The sequence below is a fragment of the Kogia breviceps genome, chromosome 3 (genome assembly GCF_026419965.1).
Source record: "Kogia breviceps isolate mKogBre1 chromosome 3, mKogBre1 haplotype 1, whole genome shotgun sequence".
Classification (NCBI taxonomy): domain Eukaryota; kingdom Metazoa; phylum Chordata; class Mammalia; order Artiodactyla; family Physeteridae; genus Kogia; species Kogia breviceps.
Window position 1 is genome coordinate 168,372,335 of NC_081312.1, and position 25,826 is coordinate 168,398,160.

The 25,826-nt window shown below is 42.6% G+C and overlaps 1 protein-coding gene across 4 annotated transcripts in view; it reads right to left on the minus strand.

The window, feature by feature from the left end:
- Positions 1-25,826, minus strand: part of UPF2 (UPF2 regulator of nonsense mediated mRNA decay) — a 210,224-nt gene that overhangs the window by 110,367 nt on the left and 74,031 nt on the right. For 2 of the 4 annotated variants that reach the window (XM_067030264.1, XM_067030263.1), the window contains exons 17-21: positions 24,644-24,748; positions 24,248-24,346; positions 18,018-18,185; positions 13,500-13,641; positions 11,617-11,737 (exon numbers count right to left, since the gene is read on the minus strand). In XM_067030264.1, coding sequence (XP_066886365.1) covers positions 11,617-11,737; positions 13,500-13,641; positions 18,018-18,185; positions 24,248-24,346; positions 24,644-24,748 — 635 coding nt within the window. Of the gene's footprint in view, positions 1-5,080; positions 6,360-11,612; positions 11,738-13,499; positions 13,642-18,017; positions 18,186-24,247; positions 24,347-24,643; positions 24,749-25,826 lie in introns of those variants that run through there. The other 2 variants (XM_059056674.2, XM_059056676.2) reach the window with 2 other exon arrangements.

Consider the following 25,826-nt stretch of genomic DNA (forward strand, 5'->3'; position numbering starts at 1 on the left):
CTGATACGGGCCCTGCCTCTCAAAGCTCTGCGTCCACCTCTCACTGGTTCTTCCTTCCATTCCTCAAGCAAGCCATGCTCATTCCTCCCTCTCTGACCTCTTGTCTGGAATGTGTATCTTCCAGGGGCTGATCCTTGCCATCTGGGGGGGTCAATCTCGAGTGGCCACCAGTCACAGCACCTCTCCCTGCACAGCACTTGGGCTGCAGTCTGGTCTCAGGAAAGCAGGGCCTGGGAAGGAGGTTAGAGCACACGATGTTCATTAGGGAGCACGCTTGGGACCAACAGCCGTGGAGGGGGGCCAGCAAGATGGGCAGAGGGGCAAGGCGGCTGTGATGTGGGCTGAACGACGGCCGGACTGGCCCTTGGGCTGGGCTGTCCTGACTTGGGCCGAGGACGCCAGGCCTTCGTGCTCCTGCTCCATCGGCCCTTCCACGTGGGCTTCCGTGGGCCCTCCTGCACCTACAGCTAAGCCCATCCCAGAAAAGGGCCTTCGGCATTGCAGTATCCATCTCAGCTTCTCTCATTTTGATATTTTTCTTAATTTTTCATTCCTGTGTGTCTCTCCCTCCAAGAACGGAAACTCCATAGAAGCAGGATTTGCCTTGTGTGTCACTGGGACGTCAGCCTAGCACGTGGTAGGTGTTGAGTGAATGCTTTACGTTCACGACCACCCTGGAAAATCCATCATTTGATTCTCATTGCACAAATGACATCAGTGAGGCTTCGGTTAAGAAACTTACCCAAGAAGTGGTAGGAGCAGAACCCTGGTCCCCCGCCAGCGCCCCCCAACCTCACCAGAATCAAGGCAGGGGCAGCGCCTGATGGCCCTGGGCCGACATGGGAGGCTGCACATTCTGTGCGTGGCTTAGAACAAGATTATAGATCACTGGGGGATTTGGGCCGTTCCTTACAATCCCTCCTAGGCTCGGTGTTCAGTCAGTGGCGCCCATGCACACAGAAGTCATAGTGAACCAGCCCTCCGTGCCCTTCTGCTACACACACAAGCAGGTGGTCAACCTGATGAAGCTGAGATGTCTTTTCAAATCCGCTGCCTGTTCTGCTCCATCCGCTTCTTCTCCATTGCCGACGCCCGCTCAAAGAAGCCTGGCAAAAAATTCCACCTTCAAGCACGGAAGTCCTGTTGCAGACATGGCAGCGGAGGTGTTTGGGAACGTGGCCACACACACTTCCTGAGGTGGAGCAGATTCCCTGAGAATTCCCGTAGTCTGGGGGAAGCACGTGTTGAGCACCTCACAGGGTCCCCCAGTCCTAGCCTGGTACTCCTATCAAGGGGCTCTGCATGCCTCTTGCAGAACACTCGCTGAGCACCACCCTCCAATTAACCTCATCCCCCTGCCAGGGGCAGGTGGGCAGGCAGAGGTCCCTTTGATGAAGCTCAAGGAAAGCATCTAAATTAAATCAGGGATGAGGGGACAGCAAGGTTTCCTAGAGGAGGCGAAGCTTGAACTTCATCTTGGAAGGCCAGTAGCACAGCCAGGCAGTAAGGAGAGGACATTTCTGGCAAAGGGAACGGCATATGCAAAGGTGTCATAGTAACACTAGCCACCATCAGATGGACCCTTCCTATGTGCCATGTGATGAGCTAAGCACTTTACAGATACCATCACTTAATTTCATGGAATTTTTCACATTTCTTTCTTTCTTTCTTTTTTTGCCGTACACGGGCCTCTCACTGTTGTGGCCGTTCCCGTTGTGGAGCACAGGCTCCAGACGCGCAGGCTCAGCGGCCATGGCTCACGGGCCCAGCTGCTCCGCGGCATGTGGGATCTTCCCGACCGGGGCACCCTGTGTCCTCTGCATCGGCAGGTGGACCCTCAACCACTGCGCCACGAGGGAAGCCCGAAATTTTCACATTTCTTGTCTGTCTCCCCTACTAGAACATCAGTCCCATGGGGGCAGTGATTCTTCCCCCACCTCTGTATCCCCAGTACCTGGTATACAGAATGGGGTCAGTCTTTCCCTTCTCATGGTCACCAAGTATTCATCTAAATGTTTAAATCCAGGAATCTAATCAGACTGACTATACAGTATCAATAGGAAACCAAAGACAGGGTAATAGCATGAGCACTTGCACACATACACGCACACACTCAGCAGAATTTGAAACGCTTTCCCCAATAACTATAAAACTAGAACTGCTTCCAAGGAAACAAACATTTGAGTAATAATCCAACAATTTCCAAAGTTACTCCTCCAGAAAGAATTTCTACTGAGATAACAGAAGATGGCTAACTGTCCCTTGTACTTTGTCCAAAGGTTTTTTTAAAAAATTGCCTTTAAGAATGCCAAAAACATGATTTTACTTATAGCATGCTAAATATTTTTAAATTGATTCCACCTCCATTCTGTTTTCATTCAAAACAAGTCTAGGGAAGAGCACCCGACAGAGCTGGGGCAGCTATACCCTGGTGCCAGCCACACAGAGTGAAAGAGATGTTTTAATGAGCGGTTGTACAGATGAAACATTTGGAGCTCTTTAAAATCCAAACTTTAGAAATAAATGTATCTATGTGGGAAACCTCATGTTTAAAATCTGAGAACCCCAATTATGGATAACTGAGTGTAGGAAGTGCCCCTCCCCCCAGGTAATTCTTAAGGCTCCTGCTTGAGTGGCTATGATTTCACAGAACCTGCCCCCTTGACCACAGATCCAAGGATGGACCAGCGGATCTGTGGGTATGCAGACTTGGCTGCACTGTCCATCAGGTTGTTTCTGTAGCTGCAAGATTTAAAACTCAGGAGCTGTTGGCAGCCAAGTTTACAATGAGTATTATGGACTGAACTGTGTGCCCCCCCTCAAAATTCATAGGTTGAAGGCCCAAGCCCCCATGTTAACTGTATTTGAAGATGGAGCCTTTAAGGAGGTAACTAAGGTTAAATGGGGTCAGAAGGGTGGGGCCCTAATCCAATAGGACTGGTGTCCTTATGAGGAAGAGACACCAGGGATGCAGAATAAAGGCCACGTGAGGGTGCCGGCTACAAGCCAAGGAAGAGAAGCCTCACCAAAAAGCAGTGCTTGGGCTTCCAGTCTCCAGAACTGTGAGGAATAAGTGTCTGCTGCTTAAGCTGCTGCTTTGTGGTATTCTGTTATGGCACACCTGAGCAGACTACAAGGAGCAGAAAGCACACACACTGGAGGATTCTGGTTGCATTTAGGTATCTTTAAAGCCCAACAATATTCTCATGTTGGTTTCAAACTTTAGGATCCTTACAATAATCTCCTGTGAGTTTAAGTGAATTCAAATTGGGTCTCTTTCATTTGCAACTAAATGAAAGAGGCTTCTAGATAGCTGGAGGTTTACCCCTCACCCCCGTCCAAGCACACTAAATTTTAAAACCATTTTAGAAAGGAACCTGAGATACATTTCATCTCTGCCTTTTGTAAGAAGACATTTTGTCTTAAAAAAAAATTATCCCAGATTTTCCATTATGAGTATTCCAAAGATATTCTATGATATGGCTGGAGTTATTAGGAAATCTGAGGTCTACACCTCTCTTTGCTGTTGGCCTCACCACTCTGGGCCTATTTCCTTTCTACAAGTTTATTTCTGCTAATCACAAAATTTCTGATACCGCCAATGACTGATCTCACTACGCTGAAAGTTAAGTCACCGCACTGCTCAGGATGACTCCCCATCTGCAAACTGAGTGTCTCTTCCAGGACTAACATTGTACATGTTCCAGGATTACTACCCCACCAGGTCTCTCAGCATCCTGTACCATGCTCTCCCCTTTGGTATTGCCGTGTCCTGTTTATGTGGTTTGCCTTTTCTAGTCTGGCTCCTTGTTGGGCTCTTCCAGCTGCTGTGTGCTATCTGTCCAGCCCCCAGGTCTCACATGGGTCAGGTACTGTATGGGGTATAAGCTCACGGGGCCTGGGCGGCTCTCGTAGGCAAGTGCAGAGACTCACTGGGACAGTGACCCTTGGGCTTCCCAGAGGCCTTCTCAGCTTATTTGTTCCCCAAGAGGCATCAAAGGATCAAAGGGAGAAGTGTGACAGCAAACACCAGGTTTGTTCACATCTCTGCTTACCTTCGGTGGATCACAAGGTGGGGGAAAGAGGCCAAACGACTGACCATGTGTGAGAAGCAGTCTTCTCCAAAATCCAGCAGGCTTTCCCCCTTATTTATGTTTTTAAATATAAGCAAGCTCCTTGGTGGTTAAAACAGAACCTATCTTACGTGTCACTAATCTTTTGGTCACCAGTAACCTATCTCTGCTACAGAAATCTAACGGAATAGAGCACAGTGCTGCACCCCATCTTATTTGGTCTACTTTCCTTATGGTTACACCTGCTAGTGACCTTGTTTCTTCCAAATGAAAGATGAAAAGTGAATGAAGGTGAATTATCACAGCTGATTTTCAGATATTCTCTGCCTTGTGCATGATACACAACAGAATTACCCCTGGTTCCCTCCAACAATTTAAACTTGGAAACAATATAAACATGACAAAACTTGTAAACCATTCTCCTCAACACTGAATAGCAAGGAATAGTACACAGGTCAGCAAGGAAGATGGCGATGAGGGTTGGAAAATAGGGGTAAGAGAATTAAGTCGAGTTTTGAAACTTCCTTCACGCCTTCTGGATCGTCTCAGCCAGTCTTGGAATAAACACCTGGAAAGAAATTGAAAACGATGGTTCTCGCAATTCCCTTCTGAACCACCTGCCTTACAGAGGCATTTATCAGCCCCACGGCACACACGTGGGTAAGAAGGTAAGTAAGGTTGGTGTTTATGAACACCAACCCAGGCTAGACTGTGCTGTGCCAGCATTTTCCATCATAACCAGCTTCAAGCCTATTCTAAAAATGTTTATTCTATTGGACTCCACTGGCTACTTTTTGTACTGACCCCAAAGGTAAGCTAACTCAGGAACCCAGGAAAACAATGCAAATAACAGATGCTAAAGGGAGAGCAACAATACTAGTGAAATGCTAAAGAAATCGTCTCTGAGACTATTTTATAAAGAATAGTGATGACTGTGGAAGATACTGATTTACCCATTTAATAGGTTTCCAAAATCCAAACCAAATAAAACACAACCACACCAAATCTAAATTACAACACTTTATTGCAGCATCGGCAAAGGTCAGATTTCTGAAGCTGGTGAAGATCGGGCAGCATTTCCATGTGAAATGTTACAACTTTACAAGTTTTGTTTCTTATTTAATTCTACATGCAGAAACTGAAACATGGTAAAAGAAAAAATGCAAAATAGCTAGAAAAAAAGATGTAATCAAGTTGTAGCATACAGATGTGCTCTTCAACTAAATTGACTATGCCTATTGGAAAGCAAACGAAAGACAACTATCCTAATAAATTAACAGATTGCCAGAAACAGACTAAGAATGCTCATTTCTACTTAGTGGGGGGAAAACAAAACAAAACAAAACAAAAACAAAAGCAAAATAAAAGCTCTACTGTTTCCATACTTTGTTTAGAGACAGAGGCTGTAAACCCATGAAGGTCAACACAATCTCCGGATCCCCTTCTCGCTGTCCTTCGTCCATCTTCTGTGACATCTGCCTGGCACGCTGTCTGTTTTCAATGATACTTACAATGGGCTCAACTATCCCTGTTCTTAGGCTGGTGTCAGACTCCCCTAAGCCATCTGGGTACATGCTTTGTACACTAATCGTCTTCACATTTTCTTTTTACCCTAATAGGCAATGTTACATTACTGACTCTGTTGGATAAAACTGATTTTTCTCCCTCATCCCTTGTTCCTCTTGAAACAAATTCCTAAACAAAAGCCTTCCTGGTGGATTATCTGGTATTTGGATATCTTTCATCATTTTGTTGTCCTGCATGTAAGTTTTCACTAGAAGATTTTACTGCTTGCTCTATACTTTGCTACTATAGTCCTGGAGCCCCCGAAGGTATCTTCTTCCAACTTGGGATGTTCAATTCAGAGACACTGTAACTCAAATCAAGTTTAAGCTCAAGTTCATTTCCCCCATACCATTACCATTACAACCGTTTCTTCTTCGGCTCAATCATCTCACTGATGCTCTTCTTGGTGTAACTGCTCAGGAATCAAGTCAACCATCTCATTTCTTGACTGCATTCTCAAGAGAAGATGAACCCTCACGTGATTTCCATTACAAAAGGCCTTTTCTGCCTTATCTGGAAGCGTCGGCTTGTTCCGGTGTTGGCAGAGGCTGCTGTTTCTGCCTCATGGCCCCAGCCTGTCCCAGGTTTAGATTCGCAACTCTCTAGACCGACATGCTGAGATGTGTCCACTGCTCTCATTCAATTGCTGGAGGACTCCACTATCCACAACATCAGATACAGGACCTAATGAAATGACACGTGCTGCTGGATCAACGTCTCCTAGAGGCACAAACAGGGCAATGTTAAAGAACCAGGACTGAGGACGACCCTCCAGCAAGAAAAGGCCCCTAAAAAAGGCCCCAGCCACAATTCACTGATGTCTGCAGACAAGTCAGTGCTTTTTAAAGAGCACACAAAAATCCTACTGGACTAAAACACCACAGGGGGCAGAGGGGCACTAAAAAGAGCAATTCTGATGCTGATCAGAAGGGGGTGGTCCCAGTAGCTCTCCTGTAACTACTTTCTAAGATGCTGAAAATTCATGGTTTGTGTCATGGTTGAACGGTGTACCCTCCAAATTCACACGTTGAAGTCTAACCGCAGTACCTCAGAATGTGACCTTATTTGAAGGCAGGGTCACTGCAGATGTAATTTGTTAAGACGAGGCCAGACTGGAGTAGGATGGGCCCCTGATCCAGTGTGACTGTGTCCTCGTAACAGGAGGAAACCCAGACACAGACAAACACCCTGGGAGAACGCCACGTGAAGATGAAGGCACGGGTCAGATGGTGCTGTGGAAGCCAGGGGATGCCACAGATTGCTGGCAAAGCACCAGAAGCCAGGAGGGAGCCTGGAGCGGATTCTCCTCTCGGCCTCAGAAGGAACCATCCCAGCCCTGACCTTGGATTTCGGCCTCCAGAAGCGTGAGGCAAACCGTTCTGTTGTTTAAGTCACAAAGTTTATCATGCTTTCTTTTGGCAGCTCTAGCAAACTCATATAGGTTGTCTCTCACAAGGCAAGTTGCATTAGCAAGAAGCTTTCAGAGAATAAAATGCAAATACGGAAAAGTCTATCTTCAGCTGGATACATCTGTAAGTCGTGCAGAACTGAACTGAATGGGAAAAGGTCAGTAGAAGAAGTATTCTCTGAGAGAAAGAAATAGTCTCTCCCCTGATGTCAAGACAAAGCAATGGTCTAAAACAGAATACTTTAGATAAACGCAATGAATGACAGGAAAAGCGTTCACAGTCTTTGATAAATAAGACACACTTATTATAAACCCTTGCTACTCAGAGTGTGGTCCACACTCCAGCAGCTTTGACATCACCTGGGAGCTTGTTAGAAACTAATCAGAAGCAGCAGTTTAACAAGAGTCAGGATGGTTAAAATAGGTATTTTAAAGTTTGAGGAGCGCTGGTATAATCCACAGAAATTTATAGCATATAAACCGTATTAGTATTAACACTTGCCAAAGACGCTGAGTTTCACAGTTTATTCAACACTCACAGGGTAGAAGGCAACCCTGTCCTGCACTACGGAACACCTTGGTAATTGTGTTACTTAGAGTGCTACTAACATTTTAACTCATTATAAGCAAATGCTTATTCCTTGTTAGAGTATTCCTGCTCAGGGAGAAGGACTGAAATTTTAACTTACAGCCCTATTTCAATCCTGATTATAAAATATAAAAATCATTATAATTAATGTCTGGGAGCCTTATCAAAATCTACAGGTAATAAAAACTTAAAACTGCTTTAATAACCAGTTTCCAAGTAAATTTCCCTTTATTTGACACATAATGTCAAGAATTTAATAACTTTTAAAAAAAAGAACTAGCCAAGTTAAGAGTCAAACTGAAAACAGTTTCTCAGACCTCAATCACAGAACCTGCCTCTGCCTCTTTCTGCAGGACTTCAGCACGCAGACACCCGAGGACCACGGCTCTAGATGCACAGGTTCCTACTGAGTCTGGCCCAGCATTAAAAATAGAAGAAAATAAAGAGGAGCCAAACTACCAAAAGACACCACCCATCACCTAATGTTCTTCCACATGACTACATTTCTTCACTTAAGTTTTAAAAATAGCAAAGAACCTTTGGTACTTGAAAGGCTCAAAAACTCACTTTTACACATTTGCTTGTTCCTCTACAATGTTCATCCGAACCTGCATTTTAAGAGCACTGGCTTTGAGAAGACTATAAAACCATAAGACTTTACAGAGGGCCATTTTCAAGAGTGTTGGACAAGTTAGGATTTTTTTTTTCCAAGTCATTATTTTAGGAAGAGATTTAAAATAGGTAAATCCAAGTAGCTCAAGAGTTGGGAGTCTCACAAAATCAGGAAAACAAAAGGGAATGAGGGTGCTAGGGAGCATAACACAGGAAGAAAGTTTATTAAATGACTAAGCACAGATTTTTTTGAAGTCCCTCTGTCCATTCAACAAATATTTACTGGGCATCTACTATGTGCCAGGCACCAAGACCTCCAGAGGAGAAAACACGGAAAGCAAGACAAGGCTTCACGTCTGCCCTGAGTCTTCAGTCTCCTGGGGGATGGAGACAAGCTAGCAGGTGACGAAGCACAACGAGGTCTGGGGAAACACAGTGAGCCAGGGCAGCAGGGTCAGGCTCCCGAGTTTCAAGGGGAGACCTGACAGAGGAGCAGGAGTTATCTGGGGAAGAGCCCGAAAGGGTTCCAAACAGAGGGAGGCAAAAAAGGGCATAACTAGAAGAGCTAAAAGGCCAGCTGGGTGGAAGTAGGGGAAACAATAACAAGAGGTAAAGCCAGTAAGGGGAGTGCACCCCCATCACGCAGGGTCATGTTAACCAAGGGAGGAGTTGGGACTTTATCCCACAAGCCACGAGGAGCCACTGAAGAGTTTAAGCACAAGAGCTCACTGCTGGTCAGATGGCAGGTTTGCACTTGAGAAAGAACACTGTGGGGAGAGCAGAGAGGATGCATTGGAAGGGGTTGAAATTGGAGACTGAGAAGCATATCTGGAGGCTGCAGGCAGTAATCCAGATGAGAGGTGACAGTAGCTTGATCTAGGATCTCCGTGGCGGAGGTGGAATAAACAGGGCCAGTGTGAGAAAGCCATTTACCAGTAGATTCAGAGTATTTGTTAATTAACTACACAGAGAGACTGATGGAGAGGGAAGAGTCAAAAACAAAACTTCCTTTTCTAGTTTGGACAACTGCGAGGGCAGAGCTTCCGTTCACTGCGCTAGAGAACAGAGGAGGGGAGAGGATGGGGCGGGGACACGCTGAAGTCGAAGTTCCCGGGAGACATCTAGGTGGTTGTTCAGAAGACAGCAGGCACATGGTCAGAAACCAGAGTGGAGGCTTGGGCTGGAGACCCAGCTGGTACCGGAGCCACGGGAGGGGACACCTCCTGCGAGAGCGCTCGGCGTAAGCGAGGAGGGCCAAGGACCAGCCTGAGGGGCATGGGTGTTTCCAGGAGGAGGCAAGGCCATCCTGGAGTCAGGAGACAAGCAGAGGAGGCATGGAGGGAAGAAGAAGACCAGAAAGGACAGCAGAGCCACAGAGGTCACGGGAAGAGAGTGTGCCGACAGAAGAGGGGGGCCCACGTGCACAGCGCTCCGAGACAGCCACCCAGATGGCTGAACGGAGCACTGAGGTGGCCCGGGGCCAAGGCCAAGGTATCATGGAAGGGGCGGGGGAGGCAGATGTACAGTGAGCCCGAGGTGAGAGAGAGCCAGCATGGCCAGTTCCAAGTCTGGTTGCCCGCAGGGCTGGAGGGAGGGAAGGAAATCAGAAAGGTAACAAAGAACTTTGAAAAACGACCAAGTAACTGGTAGCAAACTAAGAAAGGCACACCTCTGTGTTCATATACACAACTATAGCAGCATGTTTAAGTTGATACATCTGGTTTCCCATATTTTTATTCCATACTCCTTGAGAAATGCTTGGTGCTTAGACTCTTCATCCGTGATTTTTAAAATAAATACATGACTAGGGGAGAATTAGCGGTCAAGTTCCTGGACGTGGTTTCTCCACTGGACTACAAGCCTGAGAGTAAAGACTCTGTCTTCTACTTCTGAATTTGCCATAGTGCAGGACTGAACCCATGGAAGGTACTGGATGAAATGTAAGCGGAGGGAGCAAATCCTACTGCAAATAGTAATTATGTAGCAAATGTCATATTTATTGATTCTGTAAAGTCACCCAAACATTGAAAAATTAGGAAACGATGCTACAGTTACAATATCTAAACTGAGAAAGGATTAGGGATTAACAGAAACAATGCTGTTCAGAGATGTTAGGCTGCAATACGTCCAGTGAAGTTGATGAAAAATGTCAAGATAAGAAAGAGGGAGCAGACATTACCAAGAACACAATGGTATATATTTAAAGCTACTCTAAGAAAAATGGAAAAGGAGAAAACTAAAATTTTCATGGCCTCTTTCTTAACCTAGCCGGTTCCACATCTTAGCACAATAAAAGGTATTATTAAAGGACTTTAATGAAGGTCAGGTAATAACCTAATATCTTATGCCTATTGTACATCATTTGTAACGTGGATTTCTAAAAAAAATTACACTCAAGAGCTGTTAAAAAACAGATCCCTAAACTGTCAATGACAAACCAATTTCCTAAATTACAATTTGATTAGAGTTGTCTGAGCATAGAGTTCAAAGAAAAATGTTACCAGGAACACAAATATACTTAGTGAGTAAAGACACAGGCTGGAACATCTGCGTTTTCTCCAATGCTACTACTCTCCTCAGTGGACCATTTCTCTACCCCAGCACTCTTTTCCACACCTGCTCGCCTGTCTCCAACAACAAGGTGACAACATTTGAGGGCTGCTGTAGAGCCTCAGTCTAAATACTAATACCCCAAGGAAAACTAGTAAGAGCACAAAGTCTATGTCACTTTTGATAATAACCCAAACACAAGATAGAAAACAAAGTTGATAGGTACGGGTCTTCAGATCAGATCTCAGCAAAACTTTCAACAACTTTAAAAAAAAGATGAGTGAGGTCTTAGGCAATATCTTCTATATGAAATACCTTACAGAGTTTTAATTATTTCACATTAAGCAACTCAAGTTTAAGAAGAACTGGCATAAATCCCAGCAGGATATTTTATAAGTTAAAAACAAACAAACAAAATACTTCAAAACAAACTCAATCTGCATGACTGAAAGTCTAGTAACAGGTTTCAAGTTTTTGTAAACATTATGATTACATAACACTGGCTTGAGAGATTCTAACAAAAAGCCTGTGACTTCTCTCAAACTAATCTATAACTAGTCCTCAAAAGAGGAAACTAAAAAATCCAAAGAAGTCCACTCAGAAAAAGTGAAAGCCAAGATTGGTCTGGCTGAAATTAAGATTAAAAAACAAACAATTTTATAAATAGGTTTTCTTTACTCAAATATCTACAACTCAAAGACTTTTCTATTTTGCTAATCATCGGGCCTTGACCATTAGGTATAATCCAGAACTATCTAATTTGCTCACATGGACACCATGAAAAATAGCTAAGGCAGAAATAAGAGAGACCGTCCTACCTCCCACCAGTCTTAAAGATTAGATCTGCATTAGGCGCTCCCTTTGGATGTTGGTAACGAGGCCGCCGCTCCCGATTGGTGTTTGCTGGAGCTGGGCGCTGGGCAAGAGACTGCAGCATTTCTGGAATTAGGAGCAAAACAGAAGAGGCATTTAACATTGGTAAATGTATTCCCAAGAAGCAAATAAAATCCTACGGAGATCAAGTTTATTAGTTCTGTCAGGTAGCTGACTAAAGAAAAATAACCATTATATGGACTAAAATGATTAAGAAGTACAAGAAGAGCAATCAAGAGAGGAGACATGCTCTTGATTGCTCATACAACGCACCCTTTACAGTCAATGCGGCCACGACGTTAAGTGTCATGAGGCAGTGAAACAGCGTAAGAAGGAGTTTAGTACAACAGCTATCGGGAACGGCATTTGGAGCCAGATAATATTAGCTCAAATCCCAGCTCTGCCACATACTAGCTATGTGACTTCTGGTTCAGTTTCCCTAAATGTAAAATGGGAATAATAATAAGCACTTATCTCATAGAATTGTTGTGAGGATTAAGTGATTTTATAAAGTACATAAGTGTCCGGCCATAGTAAGCACTTACACCGAGTGTCACCTACCATTATTTATTATTAAGAACATTGGGTATCAACTGAACTGGAAGAGAAGATTCTAGAAGTGGGATTTAACAATAGAAACCTGGGACTTCCCTAGTGGTCCAGTGGTTAAGACTCCATGCTTCCACTGTAGGAGGCATCGGTTCGATCCCTGGTCAGGGAACTAAGACCCCACATGCCACAAAGCATGGCCAAAAAAAAAAAATTAATTAACAACAAAAAAAGATAGAAAACCAGCTATTTATTTATACAACAATCTCTTGCACAAAAAGCAATCTGTGAGTATAGCACTATATAGACAGCCATGTTATGGCTCTAAAATCTGGATGACGGGGGAATGACAAAAGGCTGACTTATGAAGTGTCAGTGGACTCTATATGTAAAGTTCCAGTTAATCCAAGTGTGCTGGGTATGTCTGCATAAAACTGGAATCTTAACTTGATGCCCGCAAATCTGAAGGAACAGAGGGTCCTCGAGACCAGGATTCTCAAGTAGACAAAAGAAATGACATTTGTTGAATAATAATTTGCTCACAGTTGACTGGCAGCATGAGGCAATTAAAACTTAGTACTATATCACTTGCAAACATAGCTCTAACGGTATAGAACCTAACTGAATTATGGGGGAAGCAAAATATGACAAAAATTACATTAGTGTTACTTTACAAAATAAGTGAGAGAAAAATGAAGACAGAATGGAATATAAAAAACAATCAGGGTGGGGCTTCCCTGGTGGCACAGTGGTTGAGAATCCGCCTGCCGATGCAGGAGACTCGGGTTCGTGCCCTGGTCCGGGAAGATCCCACATGCCGCGGAGCAACTAAGCCCGTGAGCCATGGCCGCTAGGCCTGCGCTTCCGGAGCCTGTGCTCCGCAACAGGAGAGGCCACAACAGTGAGAGGCCCGCATACCGCAAAAAACAAACAAACAAACAAACAAAAAACAATCAGGGCTTCTCTGGTGGCGCAGTGGTTGAGAGTCCGCCTGCCAAAGCAGGGGACACGGATTCGTGCCCCGGTCCGGGAAGATCCCACATGCCCCGGAGAGGCTGGGCCCGTGAGCCATGGCCGCTGCGCCTGCGCGTCCGGAGCCTGTGCTCCGCAACGGGAGAGGCCACAACAGTGAGAGGCCCGCGTACCATAAAAAAAAAAAACAACAACTTCTCAGGTTAAATATATACAAACATGACATGAAAAAGTGCAGAATAAAAGTTTGATGTTCTGTACTTTAAAAGCCCAAATTTCCACTTCCATCCTGAAAAGGATTTGATACCTTGATAATCTTCTTGTTCTTGCCGTTCATTGATATCTAGTGTGAGCTTTTTCATTCTCATCCTCTCCTCCTGTTCTGCCTGTTGCTGGTTCCAATGATTTGCAGCAAGTTGGGAAGACATGGGTACATTAAGGATCTTAAACTGAGAAAAAATAATAATAAAGAAATCACAAACGGCTGGAGAAAATCAGAGAAAAAAAACATTTCAAATAATTAGTAAGTAGAATTAAATGAGTTTAGAAAAATAATCATCTTTCCTTCCTTAAGAGGTCAATAAAGACAGCATCATCTAAGAACGTAAACAGACAACAGTGTTACTCTACTAGAGACAAACCCATTAGGGCTGGATGGGAAGTGGAAGGCCATCAAGTTCAACCTCCAGGAACAGCAGACGCTCCTCTTTTCTGCACCCTGTTTGGGAGCACACATCTAAGCAACAGGGGATCATTTTCCACTGTGCAGACCTTATTACATATGGCTAACTATCAGAAAGGGTTTTAAACAGCAAGCTGTAATCTGCACCCTTTCCATTTCTACCCTCTGGAATCAGTTCTGCCCTCTTGAACTATACAGTCTAGTCCACCTTCAGGCTTAACAGACCTTCGTATTCCAAAGATAGCTGTGACACTGGAAAAGAGAAAGAGTTAAGCAACTGACCAATGAGATCTATTTCTCTATTATGAGGGACAGTTCTTATCTACGGAATGGTTTGTTTTTAGCAGGATGTCCCTGTTTCAGGACTGTTAACCAAGTATTAAACTATAATAGACATATTGTGCATTTGTTTAAAACAATCAAAAAATTCTTTAAAACATTACATAATGGCTCTATTACATTAAAACTTTTGCTTTAATGATCAAAACATTTTATTTCAATTCATTATTCTAATTCACAGACATTTAAATATAGAAAGAAACTATCAACAGTATCCTTTCTTTTCAACTACTTACTTCATTGGAACAAATTTTTCTTTTCCTACTGACTACAGAAGAAAGTTATTTCTGGGCACAAATCTGGTACACAAAGAGATCTTTCACTTAAAAACTAAAGATTCCTATAAGGCTACACATTTCACATTTCTAAAAAACCCATTGCACCAGGAGGTCCAACACCCAAAAGTCAAATAAAGAAATAAAAATCAGAACAAAATATACTTTCTTCTTCAGACCACAAAATAACAGTGATGTTTCTTCAAATAATGTTCCTAAAGTTGAACATTTTCCAAAATTCCAAATAATGTTTATGAGTTGAAAATTTACTTAATAACCAAGTACTCTGAGCTCTCGTTTCATGTTTGCTAACATTTTAAAAATAAAGTTCCATAAAAATGTTTCCTTAAACAAAATTTCACATTTTAAGAAAAGGACTTCACTCCTCATTCTGAAGCTATATAGGTTACACACTATATAATCTATCCACTTTGAACCAAAAATATTTCTTCTAAAACACAGACATACGGTCCTATGTTGACCCATACAATCTAGAATTCAGGACAGCTGAAATGAATTTACTTTTCAAAGCTCCAAAGTTTCTGAAGGTAGGTTTTAATTTTATGCCTACACGTTCTGAAAAGATCAAATGGGGTGTGCAAATTCACAGGTACAGTGAATTTTCATGTGTGCCTCAGAAAAGGGAGGGACGAATGAAGAAAACTGATTATTTACTGTTGTGTAATTTGAGCTTCACAGAAAGATATTCCTAAGGCTCCTTTTAAATAAGAAAAGTCAAGGCTCAAGAAGTGTGCCAATGTAGTACAAATGTTCAGGAGCTGTACGGGAATAGGAACCAAGGCCTACTGAACTGACGTTGCCACGTACTACCCTTCACAATTTAAAAAAAAAAAAACAAACTTCCTTTTTGTGCCAAGAAATCTGGTGATGAGGGGAGAGCGAGGGAGTGGAAAGGGGAAGCTGAGAGCTTTTAAAGAAAAAGAAAATGAATCAGAGCTAAAATGTGATGACTGAAATAGAAAAGTCTACTCAGAGTACTAGGTCATCCCTAGAAAAGAAAAGAAAAGCAAAAACTCTGGGCTTTGAGAATCCTGGTAACCATGGTGAACTAGCAGTTCCAAATGCTGAGAAGAGCAATTTTACAAAGATCTCACTCCAACACCAAGTTTAGGGTCTTGATCAAAAACAAACCCTTATTTTTCTAGGGACTGGGTGGAGGATGAGGGAGAGGGGAAATGTGAGGGCTCATCTCTGGCCTGAGGGTGAGAAAGGTGGGGAACTTTCCTAAAAACTTGATAACCCTAGAACCTGCGATGGAGGAAAGTCCTATCGACTAGAAAGGAATTAGGAAGACAGTGTCTGAAAAAGATACAGCAGTGCTTGGAATCGAAGTCAAAGTTAACTATTTAAACATGACTCATGATGGAAACCCTGTTCCCAGCCCTCCATTCCGTGATCCTAACTGGTATTCAGTTTTCATATCTCAAGATTTATTTGCACTACAGCAAAATAATGGTTTACTGTACAACTTTGATCTTTTGAGTAACAAGAAATTACCTGACCAAAGCAGAGATAAAAAATTAAGGTAGGCATCATCTCCTGGAGGCTGTGCTGGGAGGGAGGAAACAGAACATCCCTGCCCTCACAGAGAACACCTCATTCCCGGTCTTCTCCAAGCACCCCCGCAGCAGCTGTCTCCCTCTCATCACCTCCTCCCCACCAGGTCTCTTCTATCCTCTTATCTTGCTTTATCTTCCAACACAGCACTGTCTCCAACCTGATATTATTTCTTTATTGTTGCCTCTCAATATTAGAATGAAAGCTCCCAAGAGAGGAGGGACTTGGTTGACTCCTGCATTTCTGCACATGCAACAGTACCTGGTATGTGGCAAGTCAACAATAAGTATCTGTTAAATGACTATTTAAATGAATGGGGGATAAGCTTGTATGTGATAAGCTGTGGTAGCCACTGTATTTCATAGACACTTCCATTAATTATAAGATGCACCATTATTTTACATACCACTAAAACAGAAAAAAATGCTGTCAATTATCCCAAGAGTCCACCAACTCTAAGAGGCGGCTTGATTTCAGAAATATTAAGGTGTGGAATTTTTTTTACAGAACTGGTAATATATGATGTATCCTAGAGTTGTGTCTGAGAGCCAGGCTCTATTTTTTCAGGGCACTTTTCACTATCTGCAAATATATTATGCTGTCTCTCTCCCTCAGCTGGGTTGTGCATTCACGAGGCCAGGGGCTGCATCTTGTTCATCACTGTAGCCTCACACTTAGGATGGTATTTGGCACATAGTAGACAATTAACATTTGATGAGTGAATGTATGAATCAAAGTGATAGCTTAGTAGTCGGGGAAATGATTTTGAGGGCCATCTGTGAGATAAGGGAAAGAAGGAAGAGGTAATTAAAGGAGAATGGAGGAGAAGGATCAGGGGTCAGAAAACAATGATTTTTGTTTTTTTCCCAAGAGAAATCTCGGCAAGTGAGCATTTTCTTGAAATTATCTGCCCTCACCCTCCTTTCCTTTCCCACCCTGAGCTTACACATGAAACCCTTCTACTGAAAGTCCAGGTATTTATATCTTCTAACAAATACATGTGATTTAAATTTTGTTTTAATTTATTTATTTATCCGGCTGCATCGGGTCTTCATTGCGGCACACAGGATCTTCATTGAGGCATGCAGGATCTTTCGTTGTGGCACACGAGCTTCTCTCTAGTCGTGGCATGTGGATTTTTTCCCTTCTCTAGTTGTGGTGCACAGGCTCCAGGGCTCATGGGCTCTGTAGTTGTGGCGTGTGGGCTCCAGAGCACATGGGCTCTGTAGTTTGCGGCACGCAGGCTCTCTAGTTGAGGCGCTCGGGCTTAGTTGCTCCCCAGCATGTGGGATCTTAGTTCCCCAACCAGGGATCGAACCCATGTCCCCTGCACTGCAAGGCAGATTCTTCACCTCTGGACCACCAGGGAAGTCCCTGATTTAAGTTTTAAATGTCCTTTCCATTAAAAAATGTCCATTCCATAGAAGTCAGATGTGTCATCTGTACACATAATAGATACAATTATTTCTACCACTGAATATTTATTTATTTATTGGCTGTGTTGGGTCTTCGTTGTTGCATGCAGGCTTTCTCTAGTTGTGGCGAGCAGGGGTTACTCTTCGTTGCAGTGCGCGGGCTTCTCATTGAAGTGGCTTCTCTTGTTGCGGAGCATGGGCTCTAGGTAAGTGGGCTTCAGTAGTTGCAGCACACAGGCTCAGTAGTTGTGGCTTGTGGGCTCTAGAGCACAGGATCAGTAGTTGTGGCGCACGGGCTTAGTTGCTCCACGGCATGTGGGATCTTCCCGGACCAGGGCTCGAACCCATGTCCCCTGCATTGGCAGGCGGATTCTTAACCACTGGACCACCAGGGAAGTCCCTATCACCGAATACTTTAAATGTTTCCAGTCTTTCCCCTTGTAAGCAAAAGATAATTTAGAACCTATAAAACAAAGTTACTGCTTACACTTGATAACTAACAACCAACTGTGAATACACGGCAGACAGATTCTTACCTGCTGTTTATTGCCTTTTCTGGTTAACATGACAAACGGCATCGTATCTGCAGACTCTGCCTCTCCCTCCCCACCACCGAGTGGGGGCCCTTTCCTCAGCTGGCTTTTGAGATGCAAGGGAATGGCAACATCAAGCTGGTGCACTTTAACAGATTCGCCACTTCGTTGCTTAAAGACAGAAATGAAAAAATGTAAATAGCCCAATACATTGCAAACAATTCATTCAGTGCTACATTCCTTAGAGCAAACACTAGAGCCAAGTCATCTTTCTGAAACCACAGAGTCACCCCCACCTCCAAACCCTACACACGCCTTGGAAGAACCATACGATTTGGCTCCTACTGATGGCTCCAGGCTCTCCCAAGCTCAAACAAACAATGCTCTAGGTTCTACTGTTTCCCTGTTCCTTGAGTGCACTTGTCCTCTCATTCACACTCACAGCACACATCTTCCTTTGTAGTCATCATAGGCCATAACTGCCTGCTTATCCATGAGATGTCCCACCTGACTGATGGGATTCATCACTGAACCCTTTCCCTGGCATTCTGTGGTGGTACTTTACACACAGCAGGTGCCCAATTAATATTTAAGAGTGAATGGAATCTATTAAAGATCAGATTAACTTCCTGCTTATTAATATCAATTATTTTTAGCATTCACACTGGATTTATCAACCAATTATTTAAACAAACCTTCACCAATGACTTACTACATGTTAGGCTTGGAGATACTAATATTAAAAAGATAGTCTTGGGCTTCCCTGGTGGCGCAGTGGTTGAGAATCCGCCTGCCGATGCAGGGGACACGGGTTCGTGCCCCGGTCCGGGAAGATCCCACATGCCGCGGAGCGGCTGGGCCCGTGAGCCATGGCCGCTGAGCCTGCGCGTCCGGAGCCTGTGCTCCGCAACGGGAGAGGCCACAACAGTGAGAGGCCCGCGTATCACTTAAAAAGAAAAAAAAAAAAAAAAAAAAAAAGATAGTCTCGGGGCTTCCCTGGTGGCGCAATGGTTGAGAATCCGCCTGCCGATGCAGGGGACACGGGTTCGTGCCCCGGTCCGGGAAGATTCCACATGCCGCGGAGCAGCTGAGCCTGTGAGCCATGGCCGCTGAGCCTGTGCGTCCAGAGCCTGTGCTCCGCAATGGGAGAGGCCACAACAGTGAGAGGCCCACATACCACAAAAAAAAAAAAGATAGTCTCTACCCTCAAAGAGCTCATAAACTTGTTAAGTAAGAGAGAGAAATAAATTAATTACGATTCATCTGGGTTGTGTATAATGTGTGTTGGGGATGGAGTGACCACATAGGCCTAGCTGAGAGTGGGTGGGTGTTGAGATTTCACAAAAGGTTGAATGAAAATGGGACATTTGAGAACATTAAGACTTCACATGACTCCTTCCAAGCAGATGGTAAAAGAGCAGTTTGGGGGATATGGAGGGAATTTAGGCAGGGGAAGAATAGGTGCAAAAGCAAAGGTGTGAAACAGCAGGTGCATTTAAGGAACTGCAAATAATTTTCTAAGTCTGATGAATGAAGCACGAATGAGAAAAGAGCAGAACATGACTCTTCAAAGCTAAGAAGGTAATGCCAAAAGGCCATGAAGGTGTTAAAACTGCTTAACTGCTATTTAAATGTCTTTTGATATAGGTGCCATGTATGCAAGAGACTTGAAAATCAAGCAAAATGGTAATAAAGGTGTAAGGTTTTATTGTTTTGATTTCTAAGTTCCAATTTCTTAGAATTTGCTTAAAGTTCTCCCAGGTTCATAAGATTTATAAAGACTTTTTATCAATACTTAAAATTTGAAAGAATCATGTAAGATGAATCTTGATTTTTAAATTATCTTTCTTTCCTGATAACAAAATTAACATACTCTCTTCGTAAACTATTTCAATACAAAAATATATTACCGGGCTTCCCTGGTGGTGCAGTGGTTAAGAATCTGCCTGCCAGGCAGGGGAAAATGGGTTCGAGTCCTGGTCTGGGAAGATCGCACATGCCGCAGAGCAACTAAACCTGTGCACCACAACTACTGAGCCTGCACTCTAGAGCTCGCAAGCCACAGCTACTGAGCCCGCGCGCCTACAGCCAGTGCTCCACAACAAGAGAAGCCACTGCAGTGAGAAGCCCATGCACCACAACAAAGAGTAGCCCCTGCTCGCTGCAACTAAAGAAAGCCTGTGCACAGCAAAGACCCAACGCAGCCAAAAATAAAATTAATTAATTTAAAAAAAAAAAAAAAAAAATATATATATATATATATATATATATATATATATATATATTACCTAGTGCGTCCATACCAACCCCTCCAGCTACCTCTTTCAGCCAGACTCCAAGATGCAACAACTATTAACAATGGGTCATGTCCTTCCAGATTTTTCTTGCATATATATACATATATAAACATATACTATATACACATATAAACAGGAGCAACCATGATGCATATTATTCTATACTAAACATACACGTTTTTCTTCTTTTTGATTCAATATCTTGGGCATCTAGTTGATTATATACACAGCTAATTATAGGGGTGTGTCTTATTTATTTTATTGGTCCTCTATTGATAGACAGCTTAGACTTTTTTTTCTATTACAATGTCACATCTTTATGACATTATATTTAACTTCATGCACTTGAGAGACTATTATTAAGGGTACATTTTTAGATCAAATGGCATGCCCATCTGACAGGTTTACCAAATTTTCTCTAAAAAACACTGGACTCATTTACACTTACCAAATATAGATGTTTGCCCACACTTAATCACAATAGATACTGTCACTTTTTAAATCTTAATATCTGATGATCTCATGAAAAGCCACTTCTTAGTTTGCTTATCTTTTGATTGTCAGTGAGCTTTAGCATGATTTTGCATATTCTTTCCAACAACAACAAAATGAGTCGGTCATCTTTTCTCATTAGTTTGTATGATCTCTTTGGTATAGTAGAGATAGTGACTCGTGTTGTGTCCGCTATAGACTTTTAACCCCCCTGGTTTGTTATTTGTTAAAGGTTTTTATGGCATTCTGTGCTGGAAAGTAATGCAACAAATGGTTGATTAGAGACTATACCACTCACTACCCTTTCGCCTTAAGCAAGTTTTTTTGTCTTTCCAAGCCTGTTTCTTTAAGTGAAACATGGGAATATGAACAGCATCCAACAGCACTGTATGAAGAATAAATGTAAAGTCTTAATACAGTGCTCAACAGTCTTCACAATTATTAAGATTTTCTGAGAGATTTGCAATTAATTCTGGTGTGGAAATAAAACAGAAATCCAGCTTTATTTTTATTGACCATTTGTTGAAGACACCATTTTCCCTCAACAGATCTGAAATGTTAACTTCATCATGATTAAACTGCCATATTCTGAGATCTATTCTGGACTCTTCTCTGATTAATCTATCTATTCCTGCAACAACCTATTACTGTATGTATATCTTGTATCTCGACTCACCCTTAATGTTCTACAAGTCTCCTAGCTATTCTGTTTGTTCTTACAGATGCTTTTAGGAATAATTTTGTTAAGTTCACTCTGCATTCATGTCCCTGTTCTTCTCTCCCCCTACCCCCACCCTATCCCCAAATGCCCCCCGTGAGACAGAATTAGGACTGCATGAAATTTAAGGACCTGATTCATGAACAGTCAATGTCTTCACGATACTGCATCTCCCTATGATTTTTAGCAAAAGGAAGACATCTGTACAACTGTTTGTTTGGGGTATTTGATAATGATTTAAAATCAGTGCCTAACAGAGGATGAAGTTTTCTCCAGTACATAAACACAAATGCAAAAATGTGAATTCAAAGTTTCCTCCTCTCTGATCACATCCTCCCATCCTTCCAGATCACTTCTTCAAGAGTGCTCAATAAGCAACGATCACTGGACCACATCAAAAGCTCCCATTCCTGACTTCCTCAGCTTTTCTACCTTGTTTCTAAATGTTGGGCTCCTCAGGGATCAACCCTGAACCTGCTCCTCTTCTGTCTCCACACTCTACATCTGGGTGAGTCAGTTATTGCCATGGCTTTAAATATGCTCTAACAACCGCTCCGTTTGTGTTTCTCTTCTGATCTCCAGACATTTCCACTGACACCTCACAGGCTCCTCAAACTTAACAAGTGGGACTCAGGCTCACTCTCCCGTTTCCTGTCAGAGACCAGCCAGTGGCCCAAAAGCTAAAAGACTTGAGTGTCATCTTTGACTCCCCACACACTGCTATCTAGTAGCGGGCCCCACATGCCACTATCTAATCAAGCACCAAATAAATCCAGTTCATTCTACCTCCTAAACAGCTTTCAAATCCAGACTTCTGTCCATGTGCCCTGCCACTCCCCTAGACAGATGACCATCATCTCTCACCTGGGTTACCACCACAGCCTTCTAACCACCCCCCTGGTTAGTCTCCCTGCTTTTAGTCCTATCCCAGTCTGAACCAGCTCCTTAAAGGACTGGGCCACTCCCAATTACCTGTTCTCATCCTGTGACCCACCCACAGTCTACGTTCTATTAATACTGGCCTTTTTAAAGTTTTTCAAACACAAGTTCTTTTCTGCTTCAGGACCTCTGACACACTGTTTTCACGTTACCCCAATTTTTCACCCAGATGACTCCTCTGTACCTGTCTTGTCTAAAAGTCATGCTCTCAGAGATGTCTTCTCTGATCATCTTATCTAAAGAAGGCCCTTCCTTTTTTTTTTTTTTTTTTTTTTTTTTTTGCGGTACGCAGGCCTCTCACTGTTGTGGCCTCTCCGGCCGCGGAGCACAGGCTCCGGACGCGCAGGCTCAGCGGCCACAGCTCACAGACCCAGCCGCTCCGCAGCCTGTGGGATCCTCCCGGACCGGGGCACGAACCCGTGTCCCCTGCATCGGCAGGCAGACCCTCAACCACTGCGCCACCAGGGAAGCCCGGCCCTTCCTTTACTCTCTACCAAAGCATTCTTTTAGTTCCTTAGCACTTATAATTTGAAATTACATATTTGTGGTTAAATATCTACCTCCCCCATAAAAGTACATTCTCTGAGAGTAGGAACCAGGTCTGTTTTTATTTACTACTTTATACTAAGCCTGAACAGTGCTAGTCACACAATAGGCCCAATAAATACTTGCTAGACCAATGAATGAATGAGTAAATCACTACTGACTCATGTAAGACAGGAAAAACTTCTTTAAGGAGTAAACTGTTTATTACCTCGTCAAAGGGATTATAATGATTAAGTTTTATTTGATGATGTGTGCTCCTAAATGATATGAATATAAGGTTTGTTTCATAAAGAAAGAGTATTCTAGATGTATGAAGAAATTTTAATATATGTAGGAAGAAGCAAATTGGCCTGTACCGCTAATTTATACATTATCATAGCTTCTGACCTTACCAGCATCAATGAAAGTAAAATCCAGTATTTCTTTTCTAAAGGATTATTCCATTGGCATCTACTCCATAACATCCTCTATCTTAAAAATAACCTTCTTCTTTTAACTCTGACCTTCTCTAGCTACATTCTCATTTCTCTTCCCTTTCTAGAAAACGTCTCAAGTCAGCTCTACCTGTATCCAGTATTTTCACTTCCTCCTTTTTTGTTTCCCACTGAGCCCACACTCCATGGGGTTTTCACCTACCACTCCAACAAAAGCCCTCTTTCTCAAGTCACCCAAGGTTAAAACAATAGCTATATATAGGGCTGAAGTAAACAGTCCATGGGATTTTCCCTCTAACTACAGAAAAACATAATTACCTAAATCACTGGGAAGATGGAGCTTTTTATAAAATCTAGTATCTTAGTATCATGAATACATTAAACAATTAACATTTCTTTAAATATCAAATGACCAATTTCCTCTAGATATTTATATACAAGTTATTCAAATTATAAATCAAACTTAAGAATTTACTAAATTAAATTTCCCCAAATAGTTATGTTCTGCAGTTTGACTCCTAAACAAACTGCAAGTGAAGGGTTTCAGAAATAGAGATATGACTTCAGAGAGAAAAGGCGGAGGGTGATAAAATGAAGTCACTCTGTTCCAAGCCTTATTACATTTTTTCCATTCTATTTTCAAAGAAATGTGGCAAATCAGGATGTGGGATGCCAGAAGTATTGGCAGCTTCAAACTGTCTAACTTGGAAAAAGCTGCTGCAGAGGTAAATGTTTAGGCAGGAAACACAATCAAATGTGCTGCAGTATTTTGTATTGAATACTTTGGATTAGAGCAACAATTAATACCTGAAGATTTTCTAGCATCATTTTATCCAGAGCTTGAATGAAGTCCTCATCTTCTACACAAGGTACATGTTTGAGTCCACCTCCTTTAATCATTACCTCCTTATAAAAACAGAATAGAAACAAGAATTCAGACGAGAAATTCTAACTGTAATGTTTTGTATGTCAGAACCTTTTGTATTGATAACTTTTTCAACATAACTCAAGGAATGAGTGAGCAATATAACTTTATTATATATTCAAAGAACTTGTTAATAAAGAAAAGTATTTAGATAGGAAAACAAATTAAAAATGAATTTCCAAAGGAACATTATTTCAATTATCACAAAAACTAAGACTTCAGTGGCTAAAACTGAAATACTATGAAAATAACACACAATTTCCAAAAGCCATACGTACAGTATTTTCTTCATCAGTTTCATTCTCCTTATTTGAATCCGTGAGGTAATCTGTATTCTCTTCCTCTTCTTCCTCCCCTTCATCATCATCATTATCAGAACCCTCCTGAAATTGTTTAACATTGTAGAAGATTAAAACATTTTGAAAAACATTACTACTTCTACATGTCTTAAAAAGATGTTAAAATTTCTGTATAGTTGTTTATTATTCTCCAGTTTCAGCCTTTTATGCAGTCTGCCTAGAATGGTAGGGCGAAGTCAGCTGGCAACATGTACTACATACCAGTAGCTGAAAACCCATTTCACATTTTCCACTGATCTAGTAATATAATACAAAGATCCTTTGTAGAAATTCTTCCTTGAATTCCACAAGGAACGAGTTTCCTGAACGTTTTATTTTCCTCCTCCCTAACTTGAGACTGATTTTCTCATAGTAGTTCTTTAATACCCATCTAACTCTGCAATGAAAACTGACAATTCAAATTTAACATCGTTACCATTTGAAAGCAATGACATTACATTTTATAAAGCACCTCACTGTATAAAGCACCTCAGTTTAGAAAGTGCTCTCACAGGATTTTGTTTGCTCTACCTAATTCTGAAGAAGGATGGATAAGCTTTATGGTCCTCATTTTTTTTTTTTTTTTTTTTTTTTGTGGTACGCGGGCCTCTCACTGCTGTGGCCTCTCCCGTTGCGGGGCACAGGCTCCGGACGCGCAGGCTCAGCGGCCATGGCTCACGGGCCCAGCCGCTCCGCGGCACGTGGGATCCTCCCGGACCGGGGCACGAACCCGTATCCCCTGCATCGGCAGGCGGATTCTCAACCACTGCGCCACCAGGGAAGCCCTATGGTCCTCATTTTTACATGTGAAAAAACTAAGGCTCAGAAAAGTTAAGTGACTTGCCCAAGGACACGTGCTTTATGAAGCAGAGGAGACAGACATTCTGACTCCCCTTGCTGGTGGCTTTCCAGTACTACATTCTCTCCATCCTCTCCTGTCAGTACCCCTAGCATCCTCTTTTCTCAGCCAAAATTCCTTTTCAAACGGAAGATTGGGCAGAACTCCAGTGAATTTTCAAAGAGGCACAAAAAAACCAAAACTATAACCATAACCAAAAAAAAAAAAAAAAAACCACCACACGGGCAGCATTCCATCTGAGTATCCTTCCAACACAATTCACTC